The sequence below is a fragment of the Uloborus diversus genome, chromosome 5, assembly GCF_026930045.1.
Source record: "Uloborus diversus isolate 005 chromosome 5, Udiv.v.3.1, whole genome shotgun sequence".
NCBI classification, from domain to species: Eukaryota; Metazoa; Arthropoda; class Arachnida; order Araneae; family Uloboridae; genus Uloborus; species Uloborus diversus.
The window spans coordinates 11,633,055-11,660,291 of NC_072735.1; the positions used below are offsets into that span (position 1 = coordinate 11,633,055).

A 27,237-nucleotide genomic window follows, 5' to 3' on the forward strand; every position below is an offset into this window, starting at 1 on the left:
TATTTGAAACCAAGACAAATCAATTATCGGTAGAGATAAATTCCATTTTTGATGCAATTTATGGAATGTGTAAGGAAACTGAAATCGAGGAATTTATGAATGAAAATTATTTACTGCAAGATATAATTGACGACCTTGCTTTAAAAATTAATCGCGCAAAAGATAGTGTGAGTGTGAAAACCGAAAAACTTGTTCTACAAGAAAATGGCGACAATTTCGCACAAGTTAAATTACCTGTTCTTTCTCTTCCCATTTTTTCGGGGAAAATTGAAGAGTGGCTAACTTTTAAGGATTTATTCACGACTAGTGTTCATGAAAATAAAAGCATTTCAGATGCAATGAAATTGCAATATTTGAAGGCTAGTTGTAAAGATGAAGCGTTAAGAATTATAAATTCTATGCCGATTTCAAATGCAAACTATTCGGTTGCTTGGCAACTACTTGAAGATAGGTTTTCTGATAAGCGAGAACTAGTAAATGCACTTATTAGAAAATTGTTTAATTTACAAAGAATTAATGAATCGCCTCATGCAATTCTTAATTTAATTGATTCAGCTAATGAATTTGTGAGCTCTTTGGCTGTTATAGGTCATAAAATTGAAGAATTTGCTGAAGTTATGGTTGTTTACGCATTAGTTGAAAAATTGGACAAAAATACGAGAAGTTGGTGGGAACGGGAATTAAAAAAAGATGAATTAGGTACCTTGGAGCAATTATTCTCATTTCTTCGTGTACAAGCTCGTACTTTACAGAACAGTAAAAATTCTTTTAACGAACAGAAAAATTCTAATTGCAAAGTCACATCTTTGTTGACTGAAGCAAAAGTAGATTGTACATTTTGTAAAGGTAATCATGCATTGGTGAAATGTTTTAAATATAAAAATTTGCCTGTTCAGAAAAGAATTAATTTTGTCAAGTTTAATAATCTGTGTTTTTGTTGTCTTTCTTCCTCCCACCTGTTAAAATTCTGTAAATGTCCTCAAAAATGCAAAGAGTGCGGAAAATCGCATAATTCTATACTGCATATTGATAGGGGTGATAAAGGTATGAGTGCAGTGAATTCGGACAATAAACAAATCTCTAGTACCCTCTCTATTGAAGCTGAATCTTTTACTCCAGGAAAAATGTGCAATTCTGATGAAAGTAAAAATAACGCTAGGCTTTCCGGTGAACTTCCTAGCATCTACACAGGTACTACTTCTCTTCAAGTGGAAGAAAGAGTATCTAGGGGTGAAAATAAAGAAGTATTACTATGTACAGTTCTTATCAAGGCTTTAGATTCTTCTGGGAGGTTTCAGTTATGTCGTGCCTTATTAGACCCTGGTAGTCAAGCTAATTTTATTACTGAAGATTGTGTTAATCGACTTGGATTAGGTAGAAAAAAGGCAAACATAGCGGTGTCATGCCTTGGCGCTACTGCCGCTCGTACTAATGGTCTTGTAGACTTGGAGTTTTCTCCGCATTTCGATTCTAAGCCAAAGCTTAAAAGTTCAGCATTTGTAATGAATAAAATTGTGGGAAATCTACCGCACACATCAATTGATGTTAGAATTCAAGAAGCCTTCAAGGATCTAGTACTCGCAGACCCCTCTTTTCATAAGTCAGCTCGAATTGACATTTTGCTTGGTATAGATATTTTCCTTCAAGTGTTAAAAGGTGAAATTAGCAACAGAGGTGATGGTTATCCCTCAGCAGTTCGTTCTTCTTTTGGCTGGATCATTTCAGGATCTGTCAATTTATTTAGGGATAATGTTCCACTTGTGTTAAATAATATAGATATTGATACTAATGAACTTATTTCTAAGTTTTGGGAGTTGGACTCGGTGCCATCTGTTAGTTTTCTATCAAGTGCTGAGAAGGCTTGTGAGGAACATTTCAAAAATACTCATTCTAGGGCTGAAGATGGAAAATACATAGTAAAATTGCCTTTCCACACCTCTCCAACAGAATTAGGTGAATCTAGACAGCATGCTTTACGCAGGTTGAATGCAGTTGAACGTTCCTTAAGCTCAAACCCGGCAAAATATAAACAGTACCAGGATTTTATGAAGGAATATCTTGAACTGAAACACATGGAACCAGTTCCCGAAACTGATTATGCAAAGAGTGAAGCATATTACATTCCTCATTTTCCAGTTTTGAGAGAGTCTAGTACAACAACGAAATTGAGGGTGGTGTTTGATGCATCGTCCAAATCATCATCAGGATACTCCCTAAATGATCTATTGATGGTGGGCCCACGCTTGCAGTTGGAATTGTATCCCATTCTACTTCGATTCAGAACATTTCCAGTTGCAGTCTGTGCCGATGTGGAGAAAATGTTTCGACAAATAAGGGTACATCCTGAAGACGTAGATTGGCAGAGAATTTTGTGGAGAAGTAATTTAGAAGAACCGGTAAAAGAATACAGATTGCTCACGGTAACGTATGGAACTGCAAGTGCGCCATTTCTCTCCACGAGAACAATACATCAGCTTGCCTTAGACGAGAAGGATAGCTATCCCCTTGCTTCAAACGCTACATTGAATCATTTTTACGTTGATGACCTTTTAAGTGGTGCGTCATCGGAAGAAGAAGCATCTGAGCTTGTGAAGCAGTTAAAGACTATGATGGCAAAGGGAGGATTTAATCTTCGTAAGTGGAAATCTAATAACACCAACGTGATTAAAGAATTCCTAGATGAAGAAGAGGCTGCAAACTTAGGAACTGAAGTTAAGGTTCTTGGTATCCAGTGGTGTCCAAAAGCTGATTATTTTAGTTTTAGCATTGAGTCTGTGAAACAAAAGCTAGAATACTCCAAGAGGGAAATACTGTCTGAGATTTCCCGTGTATTTGATCCTTTGGGATTGCTTTCCCCTTGTGTAGTGTTTATGAAAGTGTTACTTCAAGAATTGTGGAAGTATAAGCTTTCTTGGGATCAAATCATTCCCGAAGAATTAAATAGGAATTGGATATCATTTTGTGAAGAACTGCATCTCCTTGAACAAATGAAAATTCCAAGATTAGTTCTAACTTCTTCGCATGCAGATATAGAGTTGCACGCATTTTGTGATGCTTCAGAAAAAGCGTACTGTGCAGCAATTTATGTGAGATGTTTATTACCGAATTCGGATTTTCGTGTGTCTTTGCTTACTGCGAAAACAAGAGTTGCACCCTTGAAAACTCAGTCTCTGCCTCGTTTGGAACTGTGCTCAGCATTGTTGCTAGCTGATTTGTTAGCTGCTGTTTTGAAAAATATTCAAGTTCCAGTTCAGAATACTGTAGCATGGACTGATTCCAAAATAACTCTCGCATGGCTTGCAACTGAACCATATAAATGGCAAGCATTTGTTGCAAACAGAGTGTCTAAAATTCAGACAACCATCCCATCAGTCAAGTGGTTTCACGTCCGTGGAACTGAAAATCCATCGGATCTAGGAACCAGAGGTTTACTTCCGTATCAATTAATCAGCAATGACATGTGGTTACGAGGTCCAAACTGGTTAAGTCAACCTATGAGTAGTTTCATACCATTAGACGTTACAGAGACATATTCTCTTCCTGAATGTGCTGTAGAAGAGAAGCAAAAAATCATTACGTGCGCATCTAAATTAAAATCTGTTCCTGAATTCGTGGCAAAAATATCTTCGTTTACAAAATTGATACGTGTTTGTGCATGGGTTTTGAGATATTTGAACAATAGCTGTTCCAGTCGTACCAAAATCTCTGGTTGTTTGACATCCAAAGAACTTCATAACTCAGTGCTTTGTGTGGTGCGAACAATTCAAGAAAATGAGTTCACGTCCGAGAGAAAATTGCTAACTAAAGGAATGCCATTACCGCGTAATAGTAAATTGCTTCCTCTAAATGTGTTTCTTGACTCTGACGGCATTCTTCGTGTAGGAGGCAGACTTTCCAAACATCAATCCTTATCGTACGATCAAAAGCATCCCATGCTGTTACCGAAAAATCACAGCTTTACAGAGAAGGTCATAGATTACTATCACACAACTTATATCCATGCTGGACCGCAGCAAACGTTGTCTTTAATAAGACAAAAATTCTGGTTTGTTGATGGTAGATCAGTTGTTAGAAAACAACTTAAGAAATGCTTGAAGTGCTTCAAGTTGAGTTTGAAATCGGCTCCTCAAGTGATGGGAGATCTTCTGGCGTCAAGGATTGAGCAAACTCGTCCTTTTGAAATTGTTGGAATTGATTTTGCTGGACCCTTTTACACAAAATGTGCTCATAAAAGATCAGTTACCAAGTTTAAGTCTTACATTTGTCTTTTCATTTGTTCAGCAACCAAGGCAGTACACCTAGAACTTGTCTCAGAATTATCGACTGCTGCATTTCTAGCAACATTGCGCAGATTTATATCCAGAAGAGGATGTCCAAGTAAAATACTATCAGATAATGGATCAAATTTCAAGGGAACTTCAAGAGTTCTTAAAAGGTTATATCAATTGTGCCGTGAAGCAGAAGTGCAAGATTTCAGTTCAATGAAAGGAATAGAATGGTCCTTCATTCCTCCATATACACCTCATTTCGGAGGACTGTGGGAAGCTGCTATTAAAAGTACTAAACAATTGCTAGTGAAAGTGTCCGGTTCTGCGCTTCTCAACTTTGAGGAGTTTTACACGCTCCTTCTTCAAATAAAAGCCTGTCTCAACTCCAGATCTCTTACCGCATTATCATCCGACCCATCAGACCTCAGTGCCCTGACTCCAGCTCATTTTCTTGTTGGGGGTCCCATTCACCAATTTCCTGAGCCAAGTACTTCATCTAGAGCTTCTTCTCTCTCTGAGAGATGGAAGCTCATTCAGAGACTTCGCCTGGATTTCTGGAACCGCTGGTCAAGAGATTATCTTCATACTCTTCAACCTCGCTCCAAGTGGTGGAAGGAGCAGCCAAATTTGAAGGTTGGGGACATTGTTCTAGTTCACAGAGAAAATGCCGCGCCACTAGAGTGGACTCTTGGTCGGATTGTTGAACTTTTTCCCGGAACTGATGGAAGCGTCCGAGTAGTGACTGTGTATACTAAATACGGACATTTTAAAAGAGGCATAAATAAGGTTTATTTACTTCCAATTTCAACTTAACTATTTATTTATTTAAATTCTTTGTTGTAGTTTGTAATTTAGTTGTTGCCATTTATTATTTCTAAAAAAAAAATTATTCCATAAAAAAATATATGTTGAAACCTAATGAGATTTCAAGGGGAGCGGTATGTTTGGTACTTCCTCCAGAAAATGTTACCTCGTGAAAAGTTTAATTTTTTAATTGTTTTCTATGGCAACAGTTTTGATAATTGTTGTGTTCTTTCTTCTTTCTTATTGCAAAAGTGTTGTTGCATCTAATGAAGTAGTGGCTTCGTGCGTTGTTTATTTTGAAGTAGTGGCTTCATATGTATTATTAGAAGTTAATTAGGAGTAGTGGCTCCGACTAATAAAGTGTGTTGATTTAACTTTTATACAGTCCACATTGTGTCTTGCAAGTATATTCATTTCGAACCAGAACGTAACACCCACTAGAAGTCTACGTACCAAATTTCAATTTTCTAGGACATTCCGTTCTTGAGTTATGCGACATACATACACACATACGCACATACATACGTACATACAGACGTCACGAGAAAACTCGTCGTAACTAACTCGGGGATCGTCAAAATGGATATTTCGAGTGTCTGTACGTACGTAGGCACATATCCACGTGTGGTCGGGTTGAAAAAAAAACTCAACATTCATTTATGGGTGAGCAAAATGGAAATTAAGGTTTTTTGCATGAAAATTTTTCCGCGAATACAATACTTTCTTTTTTGTAAAAGGAAGTAAAAAATTGTATTTGATATCGTTTTAAGAAAAATAGTGTAATACCGAGTAGTTGTCATTCCGAAAATTAGATGTATTTGCTTTAACTGAAAATATACTTCATAAAAAAATTTTAAATACACATTTTGTTATTTTACCATTTCTTTTTAACACGTAATCCTGTAGTTCAAAGTGTCGCTAGAAATGTTTAAAACTCCTAACAAATCGAAAATTACAAAGGCAGGTGGCAAAACTTCATTCGAAACTAAGTAATCCATCATCACTATCGAAATATAACTTCATATTGCTTGTCGGTTCTCTTCCGCCGGGCTTCGTTTGACCGATGCATGAAGTTCCAGACAACTGAACCGAATGAAGGCTTTAGTGTGTCAAAATTATCATCATTCATCATCTTCACATTTCGCAAATATTAAATTTTTGGTCACTTTCGCTATTCGACAGCACACGATAACAGCTGTTTTAAGGCAACTGAGGCGGCTCAAGATGTTCATGATGTTACTTGAGGAATTAGTGATTACAGTCGAACTCGTTTATAACGAACCCCGATTTAACTAGAATCCGGATTTAGCGATTAAATCAGAAAAGTTTGATTGGTACAATGTTAAGTCTATGGGAGCATAACTGGCTGTTCACGAGCAAACTCCGCTTAAAGCGAGCATTATTTTTGTTACGAGGGTTGTTTTTTTTCAAGCTCCGTTTGGCGATAAAAACGAGCTGATGTTTGCATCACATGACTTCTTTTTACTCCAATTTAATGTCATTTTCTCATTTTTGGCCGTTTTAATGTGATTCAATAGTTTACTCTCTAAATATCACCAACAGTGGCCAAATTAAAACCAGATTTATATATATATAAAAAAAAAACCCGCCAAATTTGTCGCCAAGTCGGGGACAAAACTTGGCGACCAAAAGACTGGCGATATATTGCCAAGTGTTCGCCAAATTATAACACCACTTGAGTTTACATCGAAATTAACAATGATTTCCACCCAAAAAGAAGCAAAATACCCCCTTAGGAACATCCGAATGCAACCAAAAGGGAAGGTGCACAACCAGACCCTACTAGGAGTCTACGTACCAAATTTCAACTTTCTAGGACATACCGTTTTGTAGTTATGTGAGATACATACACACATACGCACATACATACGTACATATTGACGTCACGAGAAAATTCGTTGTAATTAACTCGAGGGTCGTCAAAATGAATATTTCGGGTGTCTGTACGTTCCTAGGCATATATCCACGGGTGGACGGGTCGAAAAAAAAATCAACATTCATTTGTTGGTGAGAAAAATGGAAATTAAGGCCGATTTTTGAGTGAAATTTTTTTTGCGAATACAATACTTCCTTTTTTGTAAAAGGAAGTAAAAAGGTGCTAAAAAGACGTCTAATTCCAACATTTTCCTATTGTTAGTGTTGAATTCAAAACGCGTTTGTTCAAATATCTCGAAAATTCATTTCTGCAGATATTGCCGTTTACCTGCGCACGGTAGTATACATACCAGAAACCATATCCAGTAAATGTAAACGTTTAATCAAATCATGGCCCCACTGAATGCGCTGGCGCTTACAGTACAGCTTTAAGTATTCAGTGGGGCCATGATCAAATGATAAAATTGTAATATGATCGTAAGGTGCAATTCATTATGCTTTGGATTTACTATGTTTGTAGCATCTTATACATATAAAATCTGAGTATCTATCTATCTATCTATCTATCTATGTCCAAGCTTCTTCTCCCGAACGACAGTGAACTGACCATCGAACCGGGTATCGATGGATTCGTCATCTTCCCGTCTTCATGTTTGGCTATTTAACATAATCCTCCGATAATAATTAGCGGAGATATCAATTAAAAATTATTAATTATGACTCTTAGATTTCAAAATAAAATCCATATTTTTCGAAGGCTTTCCTCCATTCAAATTATTATTCAGTGCTTCAACTCAACTTTCCGGATGAACGCTTTTATTAAAATTTACAGCGTGAAGAAAATCATTGAGATGAAAGATCTGTTGCCATTTCTTTTTCTCGAATATGAACAGTTTTTGTTTTGAGGCTTTTCCTGTAATCAGGGGATTTAAATTGTTTACTTTTTTGGGGGGTTTTCCGCAATCTGCCGCAAAACTACACTGACTTTTTTTTTTGGTTCAAGCCTGAGTGTTGAACTCGCGTCACTTGACATAACTTTTATTTTTGAGGTGGACCGTGCAAAGCCGGGCGACGCAGCTAGTATATCATTATTAAGTGTCGTTAGATTAGTTACGTTGTACAGAAAAAATTTGTTTTATTCTCTATAAATTGAAAACATATATTGCTTACTATACATATAACGGTTTTTGTTGATTATTTTATTTCATTTCATAAGAACAGTATTACTCACGCAAATGAGGTTTTTTTTACGAGTAAATTAACTTATCCAGTAAAAGTAATTCTATTTGATATATATTTTTTGAGTTATACTTTCGATAGAATACGGATATCCTTTTTCTAAATCACATTAGAAAACATATTAATTTTGTTAAGGAAAACAAGCCTCATGTTGTTTTTAAAAGGCAAATCTGATTTTCGTTAATTTTTATATTTGGCTTTTGTTTACGAAAAGTATACTAGTGTGCTTTTTTCTCCCTTTATTGCTTCCTAATTATCTTCTTTTTTTCCCCAAGAAACGCGCATGGTTTTTATCTTCTTATGTAGCTTTGATATGTTATTTTTTTTATTATTTACTCTTTTTTGCGTAAAATGTTTCGCATTTGAGAGAATATTTTTTTAATACTAATGCTGATTTCTTTTTTAGTTTTACTTTTTTTATTATTCTTTTTCAAACGCAACATCTTTGCTGCAAATTATGAGTTGTTAAAAAAAAAATACGTGAAAAAATTTAATTTTTTCCTCTATCTGACAATATTTTGTTCAGTTGAAATTAAACAGATTGTTTTGGTAAAATATTTTTTTTCAATAATTTCATAAAAGGATCATGCCTACCCACATCAAGGGATACATGCTCTCTTCATGGGGGATACTTGATCCCACTGAGAAAATACATACACATGTCATTAGATCAGTAATTTATTTATGGATTTTAATTTTCCACATAATATTTCTAAAAAATAACACTATTTCTAATTTTCCTTATTAGATTATAATAATGTGATTACAAAATAATTGTTTTAAATTCCACTTGGACATTTGTAAAAAAAAAAAAAAATACACAAATCTAATGAACTTGTGATGCTTTTGATCAGTTACTTATTCTCCAATACAGTTGTAAACAACATAATTTTTAATAAAATTAACATTTTTTTTTTTAAAATAGCGTAATGAAGCTAAAATTACAGCAAATAAAAAAATATATATACATTAATTTGAATTTTTGTCATCTTGAATTCAAATTATGTTTTTCGCAATCACGAGCGTGTGTGTGTATGAATGCGCGCAGGGGCGGACTGGCCAGGTCGGCTAGTCGGGGATCCCCGACTGGGCCAATCACAGAGTGTGCCACTTCCAGCAATTCTTTTATTGAAATTAATTTATTTAAATTCATACCTAACAGTTTTTAAAGTGTCAAAATAAAAAAAAAAGTAATTTGTTTACTCTATGTGAAAAAAGCGTTTGGAAACAGGTTTATTTTTTCCATCCTAAGCATTGACAAAGTAAGTAGCCGAAGTTCCACATGTGCGATTTTTTTTCTCTCTTATCAACTTTCTCTCCAGTTTTTAGAGCTCAAGGGGCCATGACTTTCACATTGAGCAAACGGAAGAGGAACAGAGAAATTTGGGTCCGACTTATTGACCTGAAAAAGGGCCCGGGACAGAAAAAAAGAGCGCTAAAAACTTACATTTGTACATAAGAAAAATTGAAGGGGCTTCCAACCGTTAGAAAAAGTTGATTCGAAAGAGATTTCATTGGTCTATATCGCTATACGAGTACTTTCATCTCAGAAGCGCATATGGGAAAACAAGTCTGGACTACGATAATTTGAATCTGAAACAGGACAAAATTTCGACTTAGAAGGGAGAGCTCCTGAACGTAGGCGGATTTAGGACTGAATTCAGAAAGGGGCGGGGGGGGGGAGTTGCAAGGTTTTTTTTTTTTTTTTTGAGCAACATCAGTTGTAATCAGGACCAGATTTAGATTTAAGGGGATCCCTAAGGCATTTCAGGTATGAAGTCCCTTTGTCGTCCTAAAGTCACCAACTAATTGTCTTAAGTCTACAATTGATGACTTAGATGCAGTTACGTCCTAGCTTTTCCAAATTTTTCTTAAATTCATTTTTGCGTGTGAAGAATATAGATGGTGCCGATGGGTACAACAACGAGACACAAATGTTAGTTCAGACCTCTGCTTTGTAGCAAATAATTTGGGAAAGATATTACCCTTTCTATCGGACACTGATGTTATTTCGTGGTCTTACCAAAAATGAGTGAGTCTATACTTACCTGTTTTTTGGTTCTTGCATCAAGACCCTCATTTGTGTTTTCCAGATATAAATACCGAAAAGTTGCCAGACAAACTCTTCGAACCTTCGCCATTCCCTTAAAATCACTAAAGCGAGCTCAAAATTTCACTCATAGATATTTCCGTGGGAGAACTCCGTAACCCTTTTATTTGCACTATAGCCTAAAATTGATTACAGATTCAGAAAAAAAAAATGCCCAGAGGGAACTAATATTTCCCTCAGGCCAAAAAAGGGGCAGTGCGCTTTCAGATAAAAGGGTACTTTTTAAGAGAAGTTTTGTCAAATACAAAAGGGGCTTCTTTTACTTTTTGGTACATACAAAGATCAAGCGTTTTCGATAGTAATAATTTTTAAAATATTAAAAAGTTTTTTGATGTTTAGTTTTAAAGGTAATGCAAAAAACGTTCAAATATATTCTAATCATATTCTTGTGGAGATAAGTGATTGAAACGAGGGAGCTACGTTTCAAGGACCGGCTTGTGTGAATCCTTTGGAAAAAAAATTCGCTTTTGTGAAGTTTTGTTTAAACTTTAAGGGGCAAGGAGGGTTGATTAAGTAAGGGTCAAAAGTTAGCTTAAAAGCGGAAAGGCACTGCGCCCTCCTAAAAAAATCTTGGCGGAAACACTCGAGAAAACTGTCCATTTAATGTTAATGTGTCCAAACATATTATACGATTATGTTTTTAAAATTTCAATGTCGGAAAATTTCGAAGGAAAGTCACAGTCACTGGATTCCCTGTAGTAACTAAATGTAGTGTAAAATTGGGTCGAGTATACTTCAGTTTTTAAATGCTGATCCTCCTACTCTCTCAAATATGACCAAAGATAGTTTTGCTTTTTTAATAGTTCAAAGTCGAAATGTTTTCGTAGAGTGTTCCCAATGCTTCCCTGTTCCATTAATTTTCCCAAAGGTATTGTGCAGCTCTGGTTAGTTGAGCTGTGACCTTGACTATGTTTACCTGTTTTAGGGGAGTTTAGTAGAAAATATACGTGTTATTAGCTCGGATTTTAGTCGGAATATTTTTGAAAAACTACTAAGAAAGTTTCTCAACTCAACTTAGCGCCAATTACCCCTTCTATTTACCGAAACTGAGGTAAACATTGTCAAAGTCGGAGCTCAGCTTCTCAGAGCCTCACAATAGCCTCAAATTGCATTTCTAAATCTTAGCATTTTGGATAATTTCTGGAAAGAGCCCCCGACATTCCATTATAAACAAATATAGACTAAAATGGACTTCAATTTCGAAAAAAAAGTTAAGAAAACAAAACCTATTCTTTCCCCTCTCCTCTAACGTTACAGAAAATTGTAAAATTGCGGTTTTTTTGACATCAACATTGAAAACATCGTTTGGATGGAAACTAGAATCCCTTCTCCCGATTCTTTTCACCTTAGGCCTATATAGATCAACCAATTTCGAAAATTTTCTGGAGGGATTTACCAGATTCCTTCCCAGGGGCGGATCCAAAAATTGTTCAAGGAGGGGACGGTTGATTTGTTAACTCACCTCTACTACGTATCTAATTTACATATGCATCGGAGTGGGGGCGAGAGAGGAGGGGCCTACCACATCGTGTTTAATCTAACAACTAAATAGTGATTTATCTAAGGAGGTCCCGCAACGTATCCCTTTCCTTTTCCGTAGAAAGAGTTATTCTAAAATTGCATTTTAGAGCTTCAATTTCGTAGTAAATTCGGGGGGATGTTTAGAAATCCCCTCCCCCTAACAAGATCGAAATTCGTCTAAAAAAGTGCTTTTTTGGAACTTCAGATTCGAAAAATTATCGGAGGAAAGTCACTAAACTGATTTCTTCCCCCAATCCTAACTGCCTGAAATATCTACAATCGCGTCACTAAACTTAGATTTTGAAAAATACCCGGAGGAAGGCCTCCAAACTCTTCCTCTTAACATCCCTAAAGATTGTCTGAAATTGCTTGGGTTTTGGAACTTCAATTTTGAAAAACCTTTTACGACTTATAACCATTAGTATCCTACTTTCAAGGCACATAAAAAATGTGTCAGTGTTATTTCTGTTTTACGTTTTACAATTCTCTGTTTTTAGAACTCAAAAACTTCATTTAGAAATTTAAAGTAAAATAGGAACTAGCGGTAGTTTCATGTCTTTGCTCGCCTCGGAAGAATCGAGATCCGGTAATCTTTAATTTAACTTTTTTAATTTTGGAAAGGCGGGCCAAAATATTCTTTTGCCGACTGGGCCAAAGTCAGCGAGTCCGCCCCTGAATGCGCGTGTGTGTTTGTGTAGGCGCATGTGTGTGGGTGCGTCTGTATGTGTGTATGTATGCATGTGTGTGCGTCTTGTGTAAGCAGTGCTGTGTGTGTACGCGTGTGTGTGCGTAGGCGTTCGTGTGTGTATGTAAGCATATGTGTTTGTGTCTGTGTGCAGGCATGTGTGTGTGTGTGTGTGTGTGTAGGAGTGTGTGTTTGTGTCTGTGCGCAGGCATGATTGTATGTGTGTGCGTGTGTGTGTAGAGGATATGGACGCAATCTGGAGACGGTTTTCGCAAGAGGAGCAGCATCGTGAGGCCGGTCGACGCGACGGTGGTGCTGGCAGAGGGAGGTGGTGGGAAAATAAAATCATAGGAACGCCAAAAACAGTCAAGTGAGAACAATAAGCAATCGTGATTGCTCAAAAAAAAAAAAAAAAAAAAAGGATCACAAGCACAAAAATCAACCTATTTGCTTCTGGTTTTGCAACAATAAAAAATTAAGATGTTTATCAATTGAATAATTTTTTAAAAAAGAGGGAAGAAAAATGAAAATATCAGTGTACTTATAAAAAGGAAAAGAAAGCCTATCATATGTTTTCAAAACCTAAAAGGTCAAATGCAAACAATTCGTTCATTGTAGTTCTTAAAGTTCCGCTTAACCCAACCGGATGTGTGCAGCTTAATACATTTTGTCAATTTTTCAGGAAAAATAGATTGATTGAGCATATTACCTTTTCGCTTTAGAAAATGCATTTAAAACTCTAGAAATCCAACTTTGCATTATATCCGCTTAAGAGTTTACATTATGGGCAACTCACTTTTTTGTTGTAAATCTAATTATAGCGAAATCATTTTTTTTCATTCAAACAAGGATTTGACATCTATTTCAACTCTCATTTTCAATATCATTTGGCTGATCAGAACATGATTTATCAGTAGAGTTAGTTTATGTTTAGATGTTTGAGGTGTAATGTGGGTTACAAGTGCGAACTGACATTTTAATTGTTTAGCATATTTACTGCAGTGATTGTTTAAATCTATCACTCATACTATGATAAATTTTATTATGCTAACATGGTTTTGAATGTTTAAGTTGATTTCAACTAAGTAAACAACAGTTACATTACATAAAAAGTAGTCGAAAACTTTATACTGCATAGTGAATAAAATATGACAACGTATATAAAGTACAAATTGAGAATGGAAAAAGGTTAAAAATTAACCTTTTTATTAATTAACAAATTTTTAACCTTTTCCATTCTCAATTTGTACTTTATATACGTTGTCATATTTTATTCAACAGTTACATTGTTTTCATTGTGTTGCATTGTCATAGAGATACTTGATCCTCGGGATCATGAATCCCACTAAACGAAGGGATCATGTATCCCTAAGATGCGATTTTTACAAACATACTTGCTTTATTAATAACTAGTGGTACCCGCACGGCTTTGCCCGTAGTTGAAAATTAAAAGATCATTTGGTTCGCCTGTATATTTACAAATAACGTATGGTGAATTTTCTCGCCAATTGGCTTGTACCCATGTTACGGTTCCGCGTTATGATAATTTCGTATCCCGCCAATTGGCTTGCGACCATGTTACAGTTCCACGTTATGATACAAACTAACTTTGTGCCAAGTTTCATGAAAATCGGTCGAACGGTCTAGGCGCTATGCGCGTCAAAGAGATCCTGACAGACAGAGATCCGGACAGAGAGACTTTCAGCTTTGTTATTAGTAAAGACAATCTACGGCAATTTTCTAAAAATATGACTCAATTAATAAAGACTGTCTATACTTTAACATGACTCTTTTTTTTTTTTTAAAGTTGTATATAACGGATAATGTAGACTCCAGAATGTTTTTCTCAAAAAAAGTTTCCCTTTACACATTCAGACAATCATTTCTTGAGCTAAAACAAAATGGCTGAAAAAAAAAACAAAGTGTTGCCAGTTTTTATGTACATTTATAACTTTAACATAATTGTCAGGTTTCAAATCTCTACTTAATGAATTTGGTACATTTTTGGTCATCATGTATCCCTAGTCTCCCCTATACTCCATAATTTAACTTGTAAAAGTATGATAGTGAAAACCTTTGAAAGTGAAATAATGTGAAATATGTAAGAGGGATAAAAATGTATTTTCTAATAGATATGACATGCGGAAGTAGTTACGTAATGTTGCGTATTTTGATCAATTCCTTGAGACATGACTCGTACAAGATTCAGCTTTTTTTCGGAGAATGTAGGGCTTCAGAAACCAATCTAACTGAATTAGGGTCTTTCAAGCAGTGAATGAATGGTTCATAACTATTTTAACAAATAAGGTTTCAAATTTTTTTTTAATGAATTGGCAACAGTAATATCATTCTATACAATTCGAAATATGAAAATCTAAGTAAAAAATAAAGAAAAAATAATAAAGCGAACGATTTTTGTAAGTAACGGTAAATAAACCATTTTGAATTAATTTTGCGTTGTTCCTTGACTGGAAAATTTTATGTTGGTTAGTCGTTAGGCATGTTTATTTACCGGATGACTTACGGTGGTTCAAAAATACTTATAAAAAAAATTTCTCCTAGATAACAGGACACTCCTCAATATTTTTAGACTTGTGGATAAGAATATACTGGAAAAAATTTAGCTTCCTATTTCAACTGAAAGATGGTGCTAAACCCCCTTCCCCAAACTTCATAACTATGGGGGGGGGGGGGTTAAAAATACATTGAACTGAAAAAACAACGCTACATATTATAATATACACGAGTAATATACACATACATTGCAATAAAATAATTATTTGCAAAAAAACAGCTGGGGAAATTAAATGTTTCTAAATTTGCGACATTTTCTATGATACGGCAAATGTTAAACTAAGGGGTCATTCGGCACCCTCTTCAAATGTGAGTAAGAAGCTAAAACTTTTACAGCATAATACTATTAGTAAATAAAAAAAAAAGAGTAAAAAATTAATTTGAATTTTGACATCTTGAATTCAAATTATGTTTTTCGCAATCACGAGTGTATGTAGGCATGTGTATTTCTGTGTGGGGGGTATGTGTGTTTGTGTGTAGGGGTATGTGTATGTGTATGTAGGCATATGTGTTTGTGTCTGTGTGCAGGCATGAATGTGTGGGTAGTTGTGTGTATGTGTGTCTGTGCATGTGTTTTTCTGTGTGTATGTGTTTGTGTGTGTATGTGTTTGTGTATGTGTGAGCAGCCGGTCGACGGTGATGGTGCGGAGGGTGGCGGTGGGAAAATAAAATCATAGGAACGCCAAAAACGGTCAAATGAAATCAATAAACAATCGTGATTGCTCAAAAAAAAAAAAAAAGAGTGTCCTGAACTCTAGCTGAAAAAAGTTTTTTTTTTTGAACCACCCTAAGGTGGCTGCCCAATTTTTCATCACCCTCCCCCAAAGAAAATCTGAATTTGTTTTAAATAATCGCACATATGGTAAAGTCACCAAAAACAAACAGGCATAAGTTTTTATTAGGGTATAATAAGCCTTTTAGGCGGGTAAAGCTGATGTTGCTGTGGCCGATTAATACGGTGCATATGTAGATATCTAGTGCTATCAGAGTGAATTTTATGAGCCAGTTGGTATTTCCAAGGCAGTGGTGGAAGGTTATGAATAGCCACAACGAGGTCAGATAGTGTTTCATGTTCATTGAAATTTAACAAGATTTTAGTTCTAAAAATAAAGAACTTTTGCACATTTTGAAGAGAAAAAGGTAATTGTGCCTATTACTCATCCTGTCTGTTGCTGGGTGTCATCAGATTTTTCGGTATCTGTTACTGGGGGGGTCGGACATTTTTCGAAATTGAGCACTTTCTGCACAATGATTTTCTTCACGCTACAAATTTTAATAAAAGCATTGTTACGGAAAGTTGAGTCAAAGCACTGAATACTAATTTGAATTCAGGAAAGCCTTCGAAAAATAGGGATTTTATGTCGAAATTTAAATAGTATAATTAATAGTTTTTAATCGATATCTTAACTGATTATTATCGGAGGATTATGTTAAATAGCCAATCATAAAGACGGGAAAATTATGAATCTACGGATACCTTGATCGATGGTCAGTTCACTGGCGTTCGGGAGAAGTAACTCGGACATAGATACGTACATAGATAGATACATACATAGATACGCACCTAGCTACGTATGCTCCGTTTTTAATAATATAAGATGCAAGGTGTCCAGCAAAGGACTCCCTGGTTTGAAAATAGAATATCTCGAAAACAAAGGACGATATTGGAATAAAATTAACGGTATGTTTATTATGAAATCCATAAAAATCATAAACAAGAACTTGTAAATTAATTTTAAAAAGTTCCAACAGATGGCGCTGCCCGCTGTAATTGCAATAAAAGTCTGCATAAATGGCGTTGCGAAGAGGTTGGACGATATTTTCTAGAGTATATGTAAGCATATTTTAGAGACTAAACTACTGCTGAAACAACAAACCTCTTCACAGCACTATTTATGGAGACTTCTACTGCAATTATGATGTGCAGCGCCACCTGTTGGCAGTTTTGGAAACTAATTTCCGTATTCCTGCATATGATTTTTATGGGTTTCACAATAAACATACAGTTTATTTTATTCCAATATCGTCCATGATTTTCGAGATATTTAATTTTGAAACCAGGGAGTCCTTTGCTGGACACCCTGTAATTCAAATTCCATGCTTATACTTATTATTTTCATTACAGCTTTTAATATTAATTTCTTTCTTTTCTGTAAATCTAATAATTTCATACAATGTTTTGACAAGATCAATTTTTGAAAGTCGTTTTTCCTCTTTTTTTTATTGTTGCACTAGCTGAACCTTATTTTTGCGTAGTTAAACAAAAAGGAAAGTATCTTATTCTCAAGTGAATCATTTAACCATTCACGTCCGCGTGGAAATTCATTTTTGTTTAATGCAAAAACATCCGAATTGATGCATTTTTTGTTTTTACACAAAACAAAATACATTATTCAATAATTTAGAAGCAACTAATAGTATAAAAGCTGCTTTCAGTACAACTAATTTTACATTTTGTAGTAAGTTACCACCCTAAAGCTAGGGCTAAGGCAGAAATACTTAAAAAACACTGCCAGCTCAGTTATTCCATCCGAGGACTGCAGTTTCGTGCTTTTTAGCACTCATCAGCCCGGAATAGGAATCACATGAGCTGGAGGCGAAAAATCTCTTAAGGGAGCCAAGAGAGCTAAACAAATTGGTAGCTGATGCAGAATTAGCAAACCAGATGAGCGACCGCAGCAATGGTACTGTTCAACTCAGCTTTAGTACTCAGCTTTAGTACAACTCAGCAACTAGTCAGCTTTAGTACAACTCAGCAACTAGTCAGCTTTAGTACAACTCAGCTTAGCTACGGTTCAACAGATAGTTTTTGCCATCAATCTTTGAGTTGAACCGTACCATTGCTGCGGTCGCTCATCTGGTTTGCTAATTCTGCATCAGCTACCAGTTTGTTTGGCTCTCTTATCTCCCTTAAGAGATTTTTCGCCTCCAGCTCATGTGATTCCTATTCCGGCCAGATGAGTGCTAAAAAGCACGAAACTGCAGACCTCGGATGGAATAACTGAGCTGGCGGTGTATTTGAAGTAATTTTACATTCTTCTTACTATATATCTTCTTGGACCAAACACACATATTAATAATAAACCACAATTTACGAACTCTATTAGTATGACTTAGTACGATTCCACAAAAAAGTAATGTAATAATGATTTTCAGATGTCTGACAAAGACTTTGAATAAATAAAGCGCGGCAAACAGTGTTTCATTAATGAAATTTTTAAAAAAAAAATGTTAAAAATGTTTTATTTTCAAGAATGTTGTCTTAAATCTATATCTCCCAACCATTTTTTTGTTTTAAATTTTTAATATGTAGAAATATCCTAAACCTTAAACAGTCTCTTTGCTTCAAAAGATACTTGTAATTCCATTCCAGAACCATTTCTTTACGTTGCTATTTGTATTCATTAGGACACTTTTAAAGAACTTTATCGGTCTAGACGCTGATGTAAGCAACAAATACAATTCTAATATATATGAATGCATAGGGTAGTTTTCCTACCAAACGGATTCTTCGTTTATTGTGATAGATAGTGGAACTCCATTGCTTTTAGTTTAACTTAATTCTTTGCAAGAAGTATCTACCTTCGTTGCAGTAATATCACCCAAGAGAGTTACGTTTCTTCTTGTTACAAGTGTTTTACTTCGCTTTGGTACATTAATATATATATATATATATATATATATATATATATATATGTATTGTCAGAGTATAAAGCAAAACAATACGCTTTTGCTTGCCGAGACTACAAAGTATGAATATAAATTTAAATTTAATTATCATGCACCTACCATGTTTGTGCTACTAATAAAATATAAAATAATTTCTGTTTGTGTTTCTGTCGTAGATACATTTAGCAGATTTTCGTGAAATTTTGCACAGCAATATTTTAACCCATTCCATGACCAGCCCGAAAACCCTTAATGCGCATGCCTCAGATAACGAAACGGAGTTGCTTTTTGCTACGTTGTAATAGCACTTTTCTCCCCATTTTGTTATCGGTATTTTAATGTTGTTTTTGCTGTTCAGCTTGCATTCGAAAATCGCTTCGCTTTATTTGTTTTTAAGCACTGAATTAAATAGTGCAATAAAATACAAGGTTGCTAATATGTGCTGAAATATTCATACATTTATGCAGTACATAACAGGGAAATAAGAAACAATAGAGGATTGGACGAAAAGAAATTTTTTTCATAACACTAATTATTTTATTGATTTATTTTTCTTTTTGCTTTTATCTCAGTATATCTTTTTTTTTTTCTTTTACTGTTAAATGTAAGATTATCTATCTTTCAAAAGGCCTCAACAAAACAGTCTTCAAACAATTAACTGGTCGATCCAACGTGTGAGCAAGGGACAAAAACGCTTTAAGTGTGGGAATGATTTTCTAAGAGGATAAAAAGTATTCTTCGGTGCCTTTTGATATATTGTGACACTTCAAAACGACCAATAAACACAGAGACATCCCTTTGATGGCAGGACTATGGTCGACTTTTATCGTAATTCAGATGACTTTTAAATCCCTTCTGAATGCCCAGATATCAGTTGCTCAAGCGTGGGAAGTATTTTAAAGATTAATGATTACAAAAGATCAAAACTTGCGGCTAATCCCCTATTTCCCTAAAGGATACTTTTGTGCATGCAACTAAAAGCCCCCAGCTGAGAGAGGAATAACTAGACCGACTGGGAGGTCTGTCTTCTCCAAGGACCCTCTTTGCATACATCCGAGCAAGTTAGTTCCATTCAAAGAATGGTCAGAAGGTTTTAGTGTTTTGTGGTCAACCCTTCCACATTATTTTCTTACAACAAAACAGTTTAGCTCAGAAAGGAATTTCAAAGCAGGCTTTTATGCCTATATGTCGGAACATGTCTTCAGAAGGAAAAAAAAGGGAGTTCTTGCTTGAAATCGAGTCGGATTTTAAATCTTTTTTTTAAACATACTTGGATAAATTTTAGTTAGTTTCATAGGATTATTTACTAATTATGGCAATTTGATTATTGAAAAGAAACCAAATATTTAATTTATATTTTTAAAATCTAATAAAAGGTGCAATTAAAACATTGGAGCTATTTTAAGACAATAAATAAAATCTGAAAAAGAATGGGAGAAAAGGAATGTTTCGTTTCTTATGAGTAAAGCGTACAACAAAAGAACTCAAGATATTATCATTTCATTCGTACTGTTGTATCTATTTTATGTTTTGCATGGTCAACTTTTACGTATAGTCAATGCGGTCGTCATTTTTTTTTTCGTGAAATAAAAAATATTCAAAACCGTATCACTAAAAATCCATCAAAGGGTGCCGCGAATATAAAAAGATATAATTTACGTTTCAAAATATCATGATTTAAAAATAAATAAGTAATAAAAAATAATAATAGTGTACAAATAAATAAAAAGCGTAGTAAACACATTATAATAAAAAAAACATACTCGTACGAAATTAAGATATGTAAGATAATTTAAAAAAATAATATTGTGTAAAATAAATTATAAAATTTGAGGATTATGAACAATTTAGTGACGGATACTTGCGTAAGAAGGTGGATTTTTGATAACAAGAAAAAAAAAATTTCTGTTTATTTGCTTTATTCAGGCATAGAAATATTGATAAATATGTAAGGAAATATTTTCACACTTGTTCACCAGAAGTTCAAATGCCAGAATGCTAAGAAACAAAGCTTCCACGAAAAGATAAAAATATAATGCCTGATTATTTGAAGCATTATACGTGTCCCATCAAAGAGTACTTGAAAGGTTAATATCTTAGTAAAATAGAATAAATTACAACAAGTTCCATGAAATACTATAAGTTACATCCCTTTTGTCTAAGGAAAAGAGCTTGATTACCGTTCCCCTAAAAGCTCCAGAACCCAACAGAGAAGCGCAATAACAGGGTTCTGCCCCTGGAAGGATCGCCGACACATATTCGGCCGAAGCAAAAACTGCTAGAAACGACGTGACGACACAGGATCGTCGAGGGCAGTTAGGAACCATTTTCTTGCGACGAGCATGAATCGGCCGGGGCAGTATTAACACAAACTGCGCGGCCGATCCTGTATCGGCCGGGGCAAGGAATGGGTTAAAAAATGATGAAATGTATCCCTAAATGAATTAACAATAAAAAAGGATTTACCTGTGGACATTTGGGCTTCCTTTTATAAAGTAAAAAAAGTACTGTGTTGGCGAAAAAAAATCACCCACATTTCGTGCTTAATTTTTATGTTATTCACCCCCCAAATGTATGTGCAATATACCTACAATCATATTGTAGATTGTCTTTAAATATGTTAGGGAGGGGGTTCAGGGACTTTCCCTGGAAGTCTTTCGAATTTGTAATTAAAAAATCGGAGTTTTAGCCGATACCGCTCCCGGAAAAGTTTCACAATTGAAGTCCTAAAAACACGGTTGTAGGTCATTTTGGTTACGTTATTTTGTCTTTCGAAACTGAAGCTTCAAGAACGCATTTTTAGCTAACTTTCAATAGTGTTAGGAGGGGGAATTTTACGAAGCTCTCCGCCGAAAATATCTTTGAATTAGATAATGATGACGAGAGCGGGGAAAGGGGCAGGTTCACCAGGAAAATTCATTAAGTTGTAGCTCTAACAAAGCAGTTTAAGCCAATCTTTGGGTATGGTAGGAAAAAAGAGGTTTGGAGCCTTCCCCAGTCAATTTTTCGGAACATTATTCACACTTAAGCTGTGACATGTACTTGAGAAATTAGAAATAATTTTTCCCAATTCAATTTTTGCATAAAGGCAGCTGTCCCATTCTTCATGTTGTCTCATACCTTTCAAGTATCTCCCTTAATATTATAAAGGATATCCAAAAGTGGAAGAGTTTAATACATGGATATTTAATCCCCACGTTTTAAAAATGAGATAAAAACCATTAATTATCATGCAAAATATTAAATATGTTCTATAAAAAGTCTCGAAAAAGTTACTTATAGCCGAGTAAGAAAAGGCTTAATGATTAAAAGCGAAAAAGTTTTGTCCGTGTTCATTAAAAAAAGAAATGAGCAGGGAATAAAAGTATCATTTTTGCATTTATCGAGCTATTCGCGATTTAAAAAATCATTACTTGTTTCTAGTGAATGGTTAAATAATGCTTTACTTTGAGGGGAACTGATTTTTTTCCCTTAATAATTAGACATGCAGGTATCATTAGCAGTTCCATATAAATTGATCGTGGTAAGGAAAAGGTCCGATAATTGCTTCCTGTCTTGAGAAATCAATATCTCCCTTCACAACTTTAAATTAATGAATTAAAAAACTGTGCAATATTGATGTGCCTCTTAATCACACAAAAAACTCCTTTGATATTTTTAACCATTATAACTGTTTTAGATGCACAGTATTTATACGAGCTATATTGGGATTTTTGTATATTTTGTCTAGCAGGAGAATTTTAGAATTTGATTTGAATTTTATTCAATAATGCATTAAATAGTTACGATTAAAAGAATAAACAGCAATCATTGTTCAGTCGAACCTGTTTATCTCGAACCTGATTATTTTTTAAACCTTTCTATGTTGAAGTTTTTCATTTTCCCAGCACATAAAATATTAATTCAATGTTTTCCCCCATGTTTGTCTCGAATGAAATTATCTGAAAACCAGTATTTCTCGAATTTCGACTAAAGTGTCTTTTTTGAATTCGATATCAACGATCTTTATTAACTGGAATTTGGAGACGAAAAGCATTTTTCTTAATATTAGTAGTCACATAATTCAAGAGAATTAAAACTTTATGTACAAGAAGCAAGTTTTCCAGCAATTATATCCAATCGGAAACTGAGAGGAAATGGACATTGTTGATTAGTAAAATTGCTTTCAAAGTTTTACTTTCGAGTCATTGCTCCAATTACTTGTTTTTAGAACTTTTTTCAAAGCCTCTGTATCTCGAAACCTCTATATCTCGAATTTTTCTTCGCTCTCGTAAAATTTGAGATATACAGGTTCGACTGTATTTAGCTCTAAGTATGGCTTATTAAATTCTCGAAACAAACTTTGAACTTCAGGTAGTAATGATGGGGTAATAGATTGTAACAAACTGATTAAAAAAAACATTTCGCAGCTTGGTTTTACTATATAAATTACTTAATCCAAATATTTTGTATGCGAAGAAAAATAACAGTAAAAGTTTTACAAATTGCAGTGATCCAATGATTTGAATTTGTGCTCACGTACAAAATACTGATAACACTGCAGTCGTAGATGTTCTTGTTTATCAAATTTGATTTCATTCTACTTTTATTTCGACTTCAGGATCTTTTCACATGTATTCTCTTATTTAGGAACGTTATGTATCAATCGAAAACACTGATTTTTTTTGCATGAGATGAAATTATATCGAAGTTTCTGGATTAAATTTTAAATTAAGAGATACAAAAATAAAATAATTTAAAGTGCGAAGTGTAAGGGATGCTATGATGCTTTATCTTCAAAAATTATTTCAATTGTAATAATGATTTTACTGTCAGTGGAAATAGTGTGATTGGTTTATTCATTAAAATTAAATCTTGAGATAGGAATGAAAAATACCGTATCGCATTCTGCCACACTTGTTTACCTTATTTTCCTTCGTCCCATGTGAGGCAAACATTTGCAATGCATGGAATTCTATAATTTATTTTGTAATTTCATCTAATATTTCTGAAACATTAATGATAAAATAAGTAAGCAAAGAATTAAAATACTAAATAAATGTTCTTTGCAATTTCAGAGGCATTAGAAAATTATATTTTCATTCAATTATACCTTTGTTTATTATAAATAAGATGTGTTTTTAATTGCAATACGTCTAAATAATATTTTACCATGTTACACAGATAATTCCTCTTTGTTGATTTAGCAGGAAAATTCATTAATATAGATTTTTTTTTTTTTATTTTCTTCTTTTTTTTTTTTTTTTTTTTGATTGATTAAATGAACTAGTGGTACCCGCACGATTTTGCCCGTAGTTAAAAATTAAAAGGTCATTCAGTTCGCCTGTATATTTACAAATAATGGATGACGAATTTCTCTCCAATTGCCCATGTTCATTCGTTCTCCCATTCCACGTTATGAGAATTTCGTAACTTATGATAATTTTGCTCCGGAACATGTTCTTAAAATTGAAATAGAAAAGTGACAAAATCGAAATTTCGAAAAATCGTTTCGAGGTGCACACCACCATGCTACAAACTAACATTGTGCTAAATTTCATGAAAATTGACCGAACGATCTAGGTGCTATGCGCGTCCTAGAGATCCAGACACCCTACAGACATCCAGACGTCCTACAGACATCCAGACAGAGAGACTTTGAGCTTTATTATTAGTAAAGACAAGAAGAAAATTGATTTGGTTTCTTTTTAAAATAATTCAATGCATTTAGAGATATTTTTGTTGAAGACGTGCATTGAATTTTCTCTTTTAAAATAAGAAAAAAAAATCTTTATTGGATGAAATTCAGTTTGCTTTACGTTAAAGTTTATTTTGACGTTAACTTTAATAATTTTTATTCGTAGTAACAATACGAAGTGTTCCTAAATTTTTTTTTCCAATTTTAAATTTAGCGATGTTAGTGCCAAAATTAATCATTTCGTTCTGAAAGTGTTAGAATGTAAAGTAAAAGTTGTTTGGCGTTTTAAAGAAATGCACGAGTACTTCACGAAGTACGTGTAATAAGATTTCACGTAGAAAAAAAAAAAAACGCATAGAAATTATTAAAATTATTTTTACGTTTTATTCCCCACCAAAGATGAAAGGTAAAGTGTCGCATCAAGTTAATTTTTAAGATTACTACTTAAAAACTAATGATAACTCGTATTCGTTTTAAGGCGACGTTTATGCATTTTTTTTTTGTTAATCAAATGAAGAAAAAGTATGTGTGTGAGAGGAATAGATTTAAAAATCAATTAAATTTGAATTAAAACATTAAACTAAATCTGAACTAAAAAAAATAAATTTTATCTGAAAGGTAACAGTGTCTTAACCCCTACTAGTCTAATAACCCACTGCAAATTTCTGATCCCATCTGATTTTTGCATAAAACATATTTTACACGTAAATATAATTAGAGGAATATATTTCAACGGGGTTGGTCTATCAATATATATGACCGCAAGAACGGAGGAAATTCAAGTCGCCATGTTGTATTTGGGATACATTTGTTTTTCTTTTTTTTTAAATTTTCGTTTCATGTATCAAAAATTATTTACTTGGGAGTGAAATCTTAATTTGATAAGTTAAAAAGCATACAATTATTTAAAAAACGGAGTTTTTACAGTATATATATATATATATATATATATATATATATATATATATATATGTATACAGTATTGTGGCAATTAATTGGGAAATGTTATTTTTTACGAATAAGCACTCAAATTCAGCTCAGAGTTCAAATGGCAGTTATTGTCAAAATACTAGTACGCATCAATAAGTAGCATGCATATAAATTCTTCCGCCAAGAGACTAGAAGTTGGGAGTGTTAGTTGCTCACTTGTTGTTGGAGTAATTTAAGTCATGGATATTAGCCCTGAAACATGTGCTAAAGTGTTATACACTTAGAGAACACATTTCTAAAACATTAGAAGAAATAGGCAAAATATGTGGAGTGAGTATATCAAGTGTCGGGAGGATATGGCAGCGGTTTAAGACAACAGGAAATGCTGGAACCAACCGTATTGGAAAATACGGCCGAAAAATATCAACTTCGACTCATAACGACAAAAGTTCACATCGAATAAGTATTACAAATCCTCGATTAACTAGTTTTGATCTGTCCAAGTTCATTGTGGCAGCTGGTATTGATATTGCACCTTCAACAGTGAGATACAAGCTTTTAGAACGTGGGCGGGAACACGTCGACCGCACAAGAAGCAGCTTCTCAAGTCCTCGTATGAAAAAAAAAAAAAGGTTTGAATGGGCACGGAAATATAAAACATGGACTAAGGAGGACTGGGATAAGGCTTTATTTTCGATGGTTCAGGGATTTAGATCCAGGTTCGTGAGAAGGAGCAAAGGAGAACCTCTTCGTCCGCACCACAATAAACAAGCACTCAAGTATCAACCTAAAATGATGTTTCGGGGTTGTTTCTGCGTTGCAGGGACATAATTCCTTGTTCCCATAGAAAGAATGATAAACAGTGCCAGTTAAGCATCGATATTGACCCAAAATGTGCTTCCAACCATGTCTTAACTTTAGCCGAACGGAGATTACGTTTTTCAACAAGACGGCGCGATGTCACACATCGAAGCAAATTCTTAATTTCTGCCCTAAAAACAAACTTACTGTACTGGATTCGCACGGAAACTCACCGGACTTACATCCAATTGAAAATTAGTGTGCTATTGTTTAAAAACGTCTTCATACGTTTGACAGTACTGCGACGGAAAAGCGAATTTCGTCTATTATTGACATACAGTGGCTCCCAAAAGTGTTCGTACACCTACGACTTTCAATGAAATAGGCCATTATCCATTGGTTAGAATTAATATTTCGAAATAGGTATTTTATTATAAGATCTATGATCTATTCTTAACAAAACTACATGAAAATTTTTAATAAAACATGAAAACTTAATTTTTAAAAAATCAAAAACAAAAAAATGCCGGAAATTTTATCTCACAAAAGTCTTCGTACACTTTGAAAAAATGTCAAAATATTAGTAAATAATCTAACTTTTTACAAAGTTATTATTTAGTAGAATATCATACAGTATCAACAACAGCATTTAAACGTATGGGAATAGATTTCATTGTTTTTTTCTTTCTTTTTTTGTGTAATTTTTGAGTAAGTGTTCAGACGTACTTCGAGTCTTACTGTTTCTAGTTCGCTTTTCGTTTCAATGGTGCATTTTCGTAATCCAGCTACCAGATATCTCCAAATATGTTCCATTAAGTTCAAATCTGTCGATTGAGGAGATATTTCTAAGCTTAAGGACAATTTTTGAGGCACCAAGCGCAAACGCGTGCTTCTTGTCGTTATCTTGATTAAAAAAAAAAGTTGTTTCGATTACCAAATTTTGGGCTAATAGTTTAAAATTGTTTTTTAAAATATTTAAATAAACAAAATGATTCATTATTTCATCAAAAAATTCCAAATTTCCAAGTTCTGATGCTGTAATGCACCCTTACACTAGAACACC

At 34.2% G+C, this 27,237-nt stretch overlaps 1 protein-coding gene across 1 annotated transcript in view; it reads left to right on the forward strand.

Moving 5' to 3' along the window:
• The first annotated feature begins 1,046 nt into the window (after positions 1-1,046).
• Positions 1,047-27,237, forward strand: part of LOC129222446 (uncharacterized) — a 146,195-nt gene continuing 120,004 nt past the window's right edge. The window contains exon 1 of the mRNA XM_054856959.1: positions 1,047-3,546. Coding sequence (XP_054712934.1) covers positions 1,047-3,546 — 2,500 coding nt within the window. The remainder of the gene's footprint in view (positions 3,547-27,237) is intronic.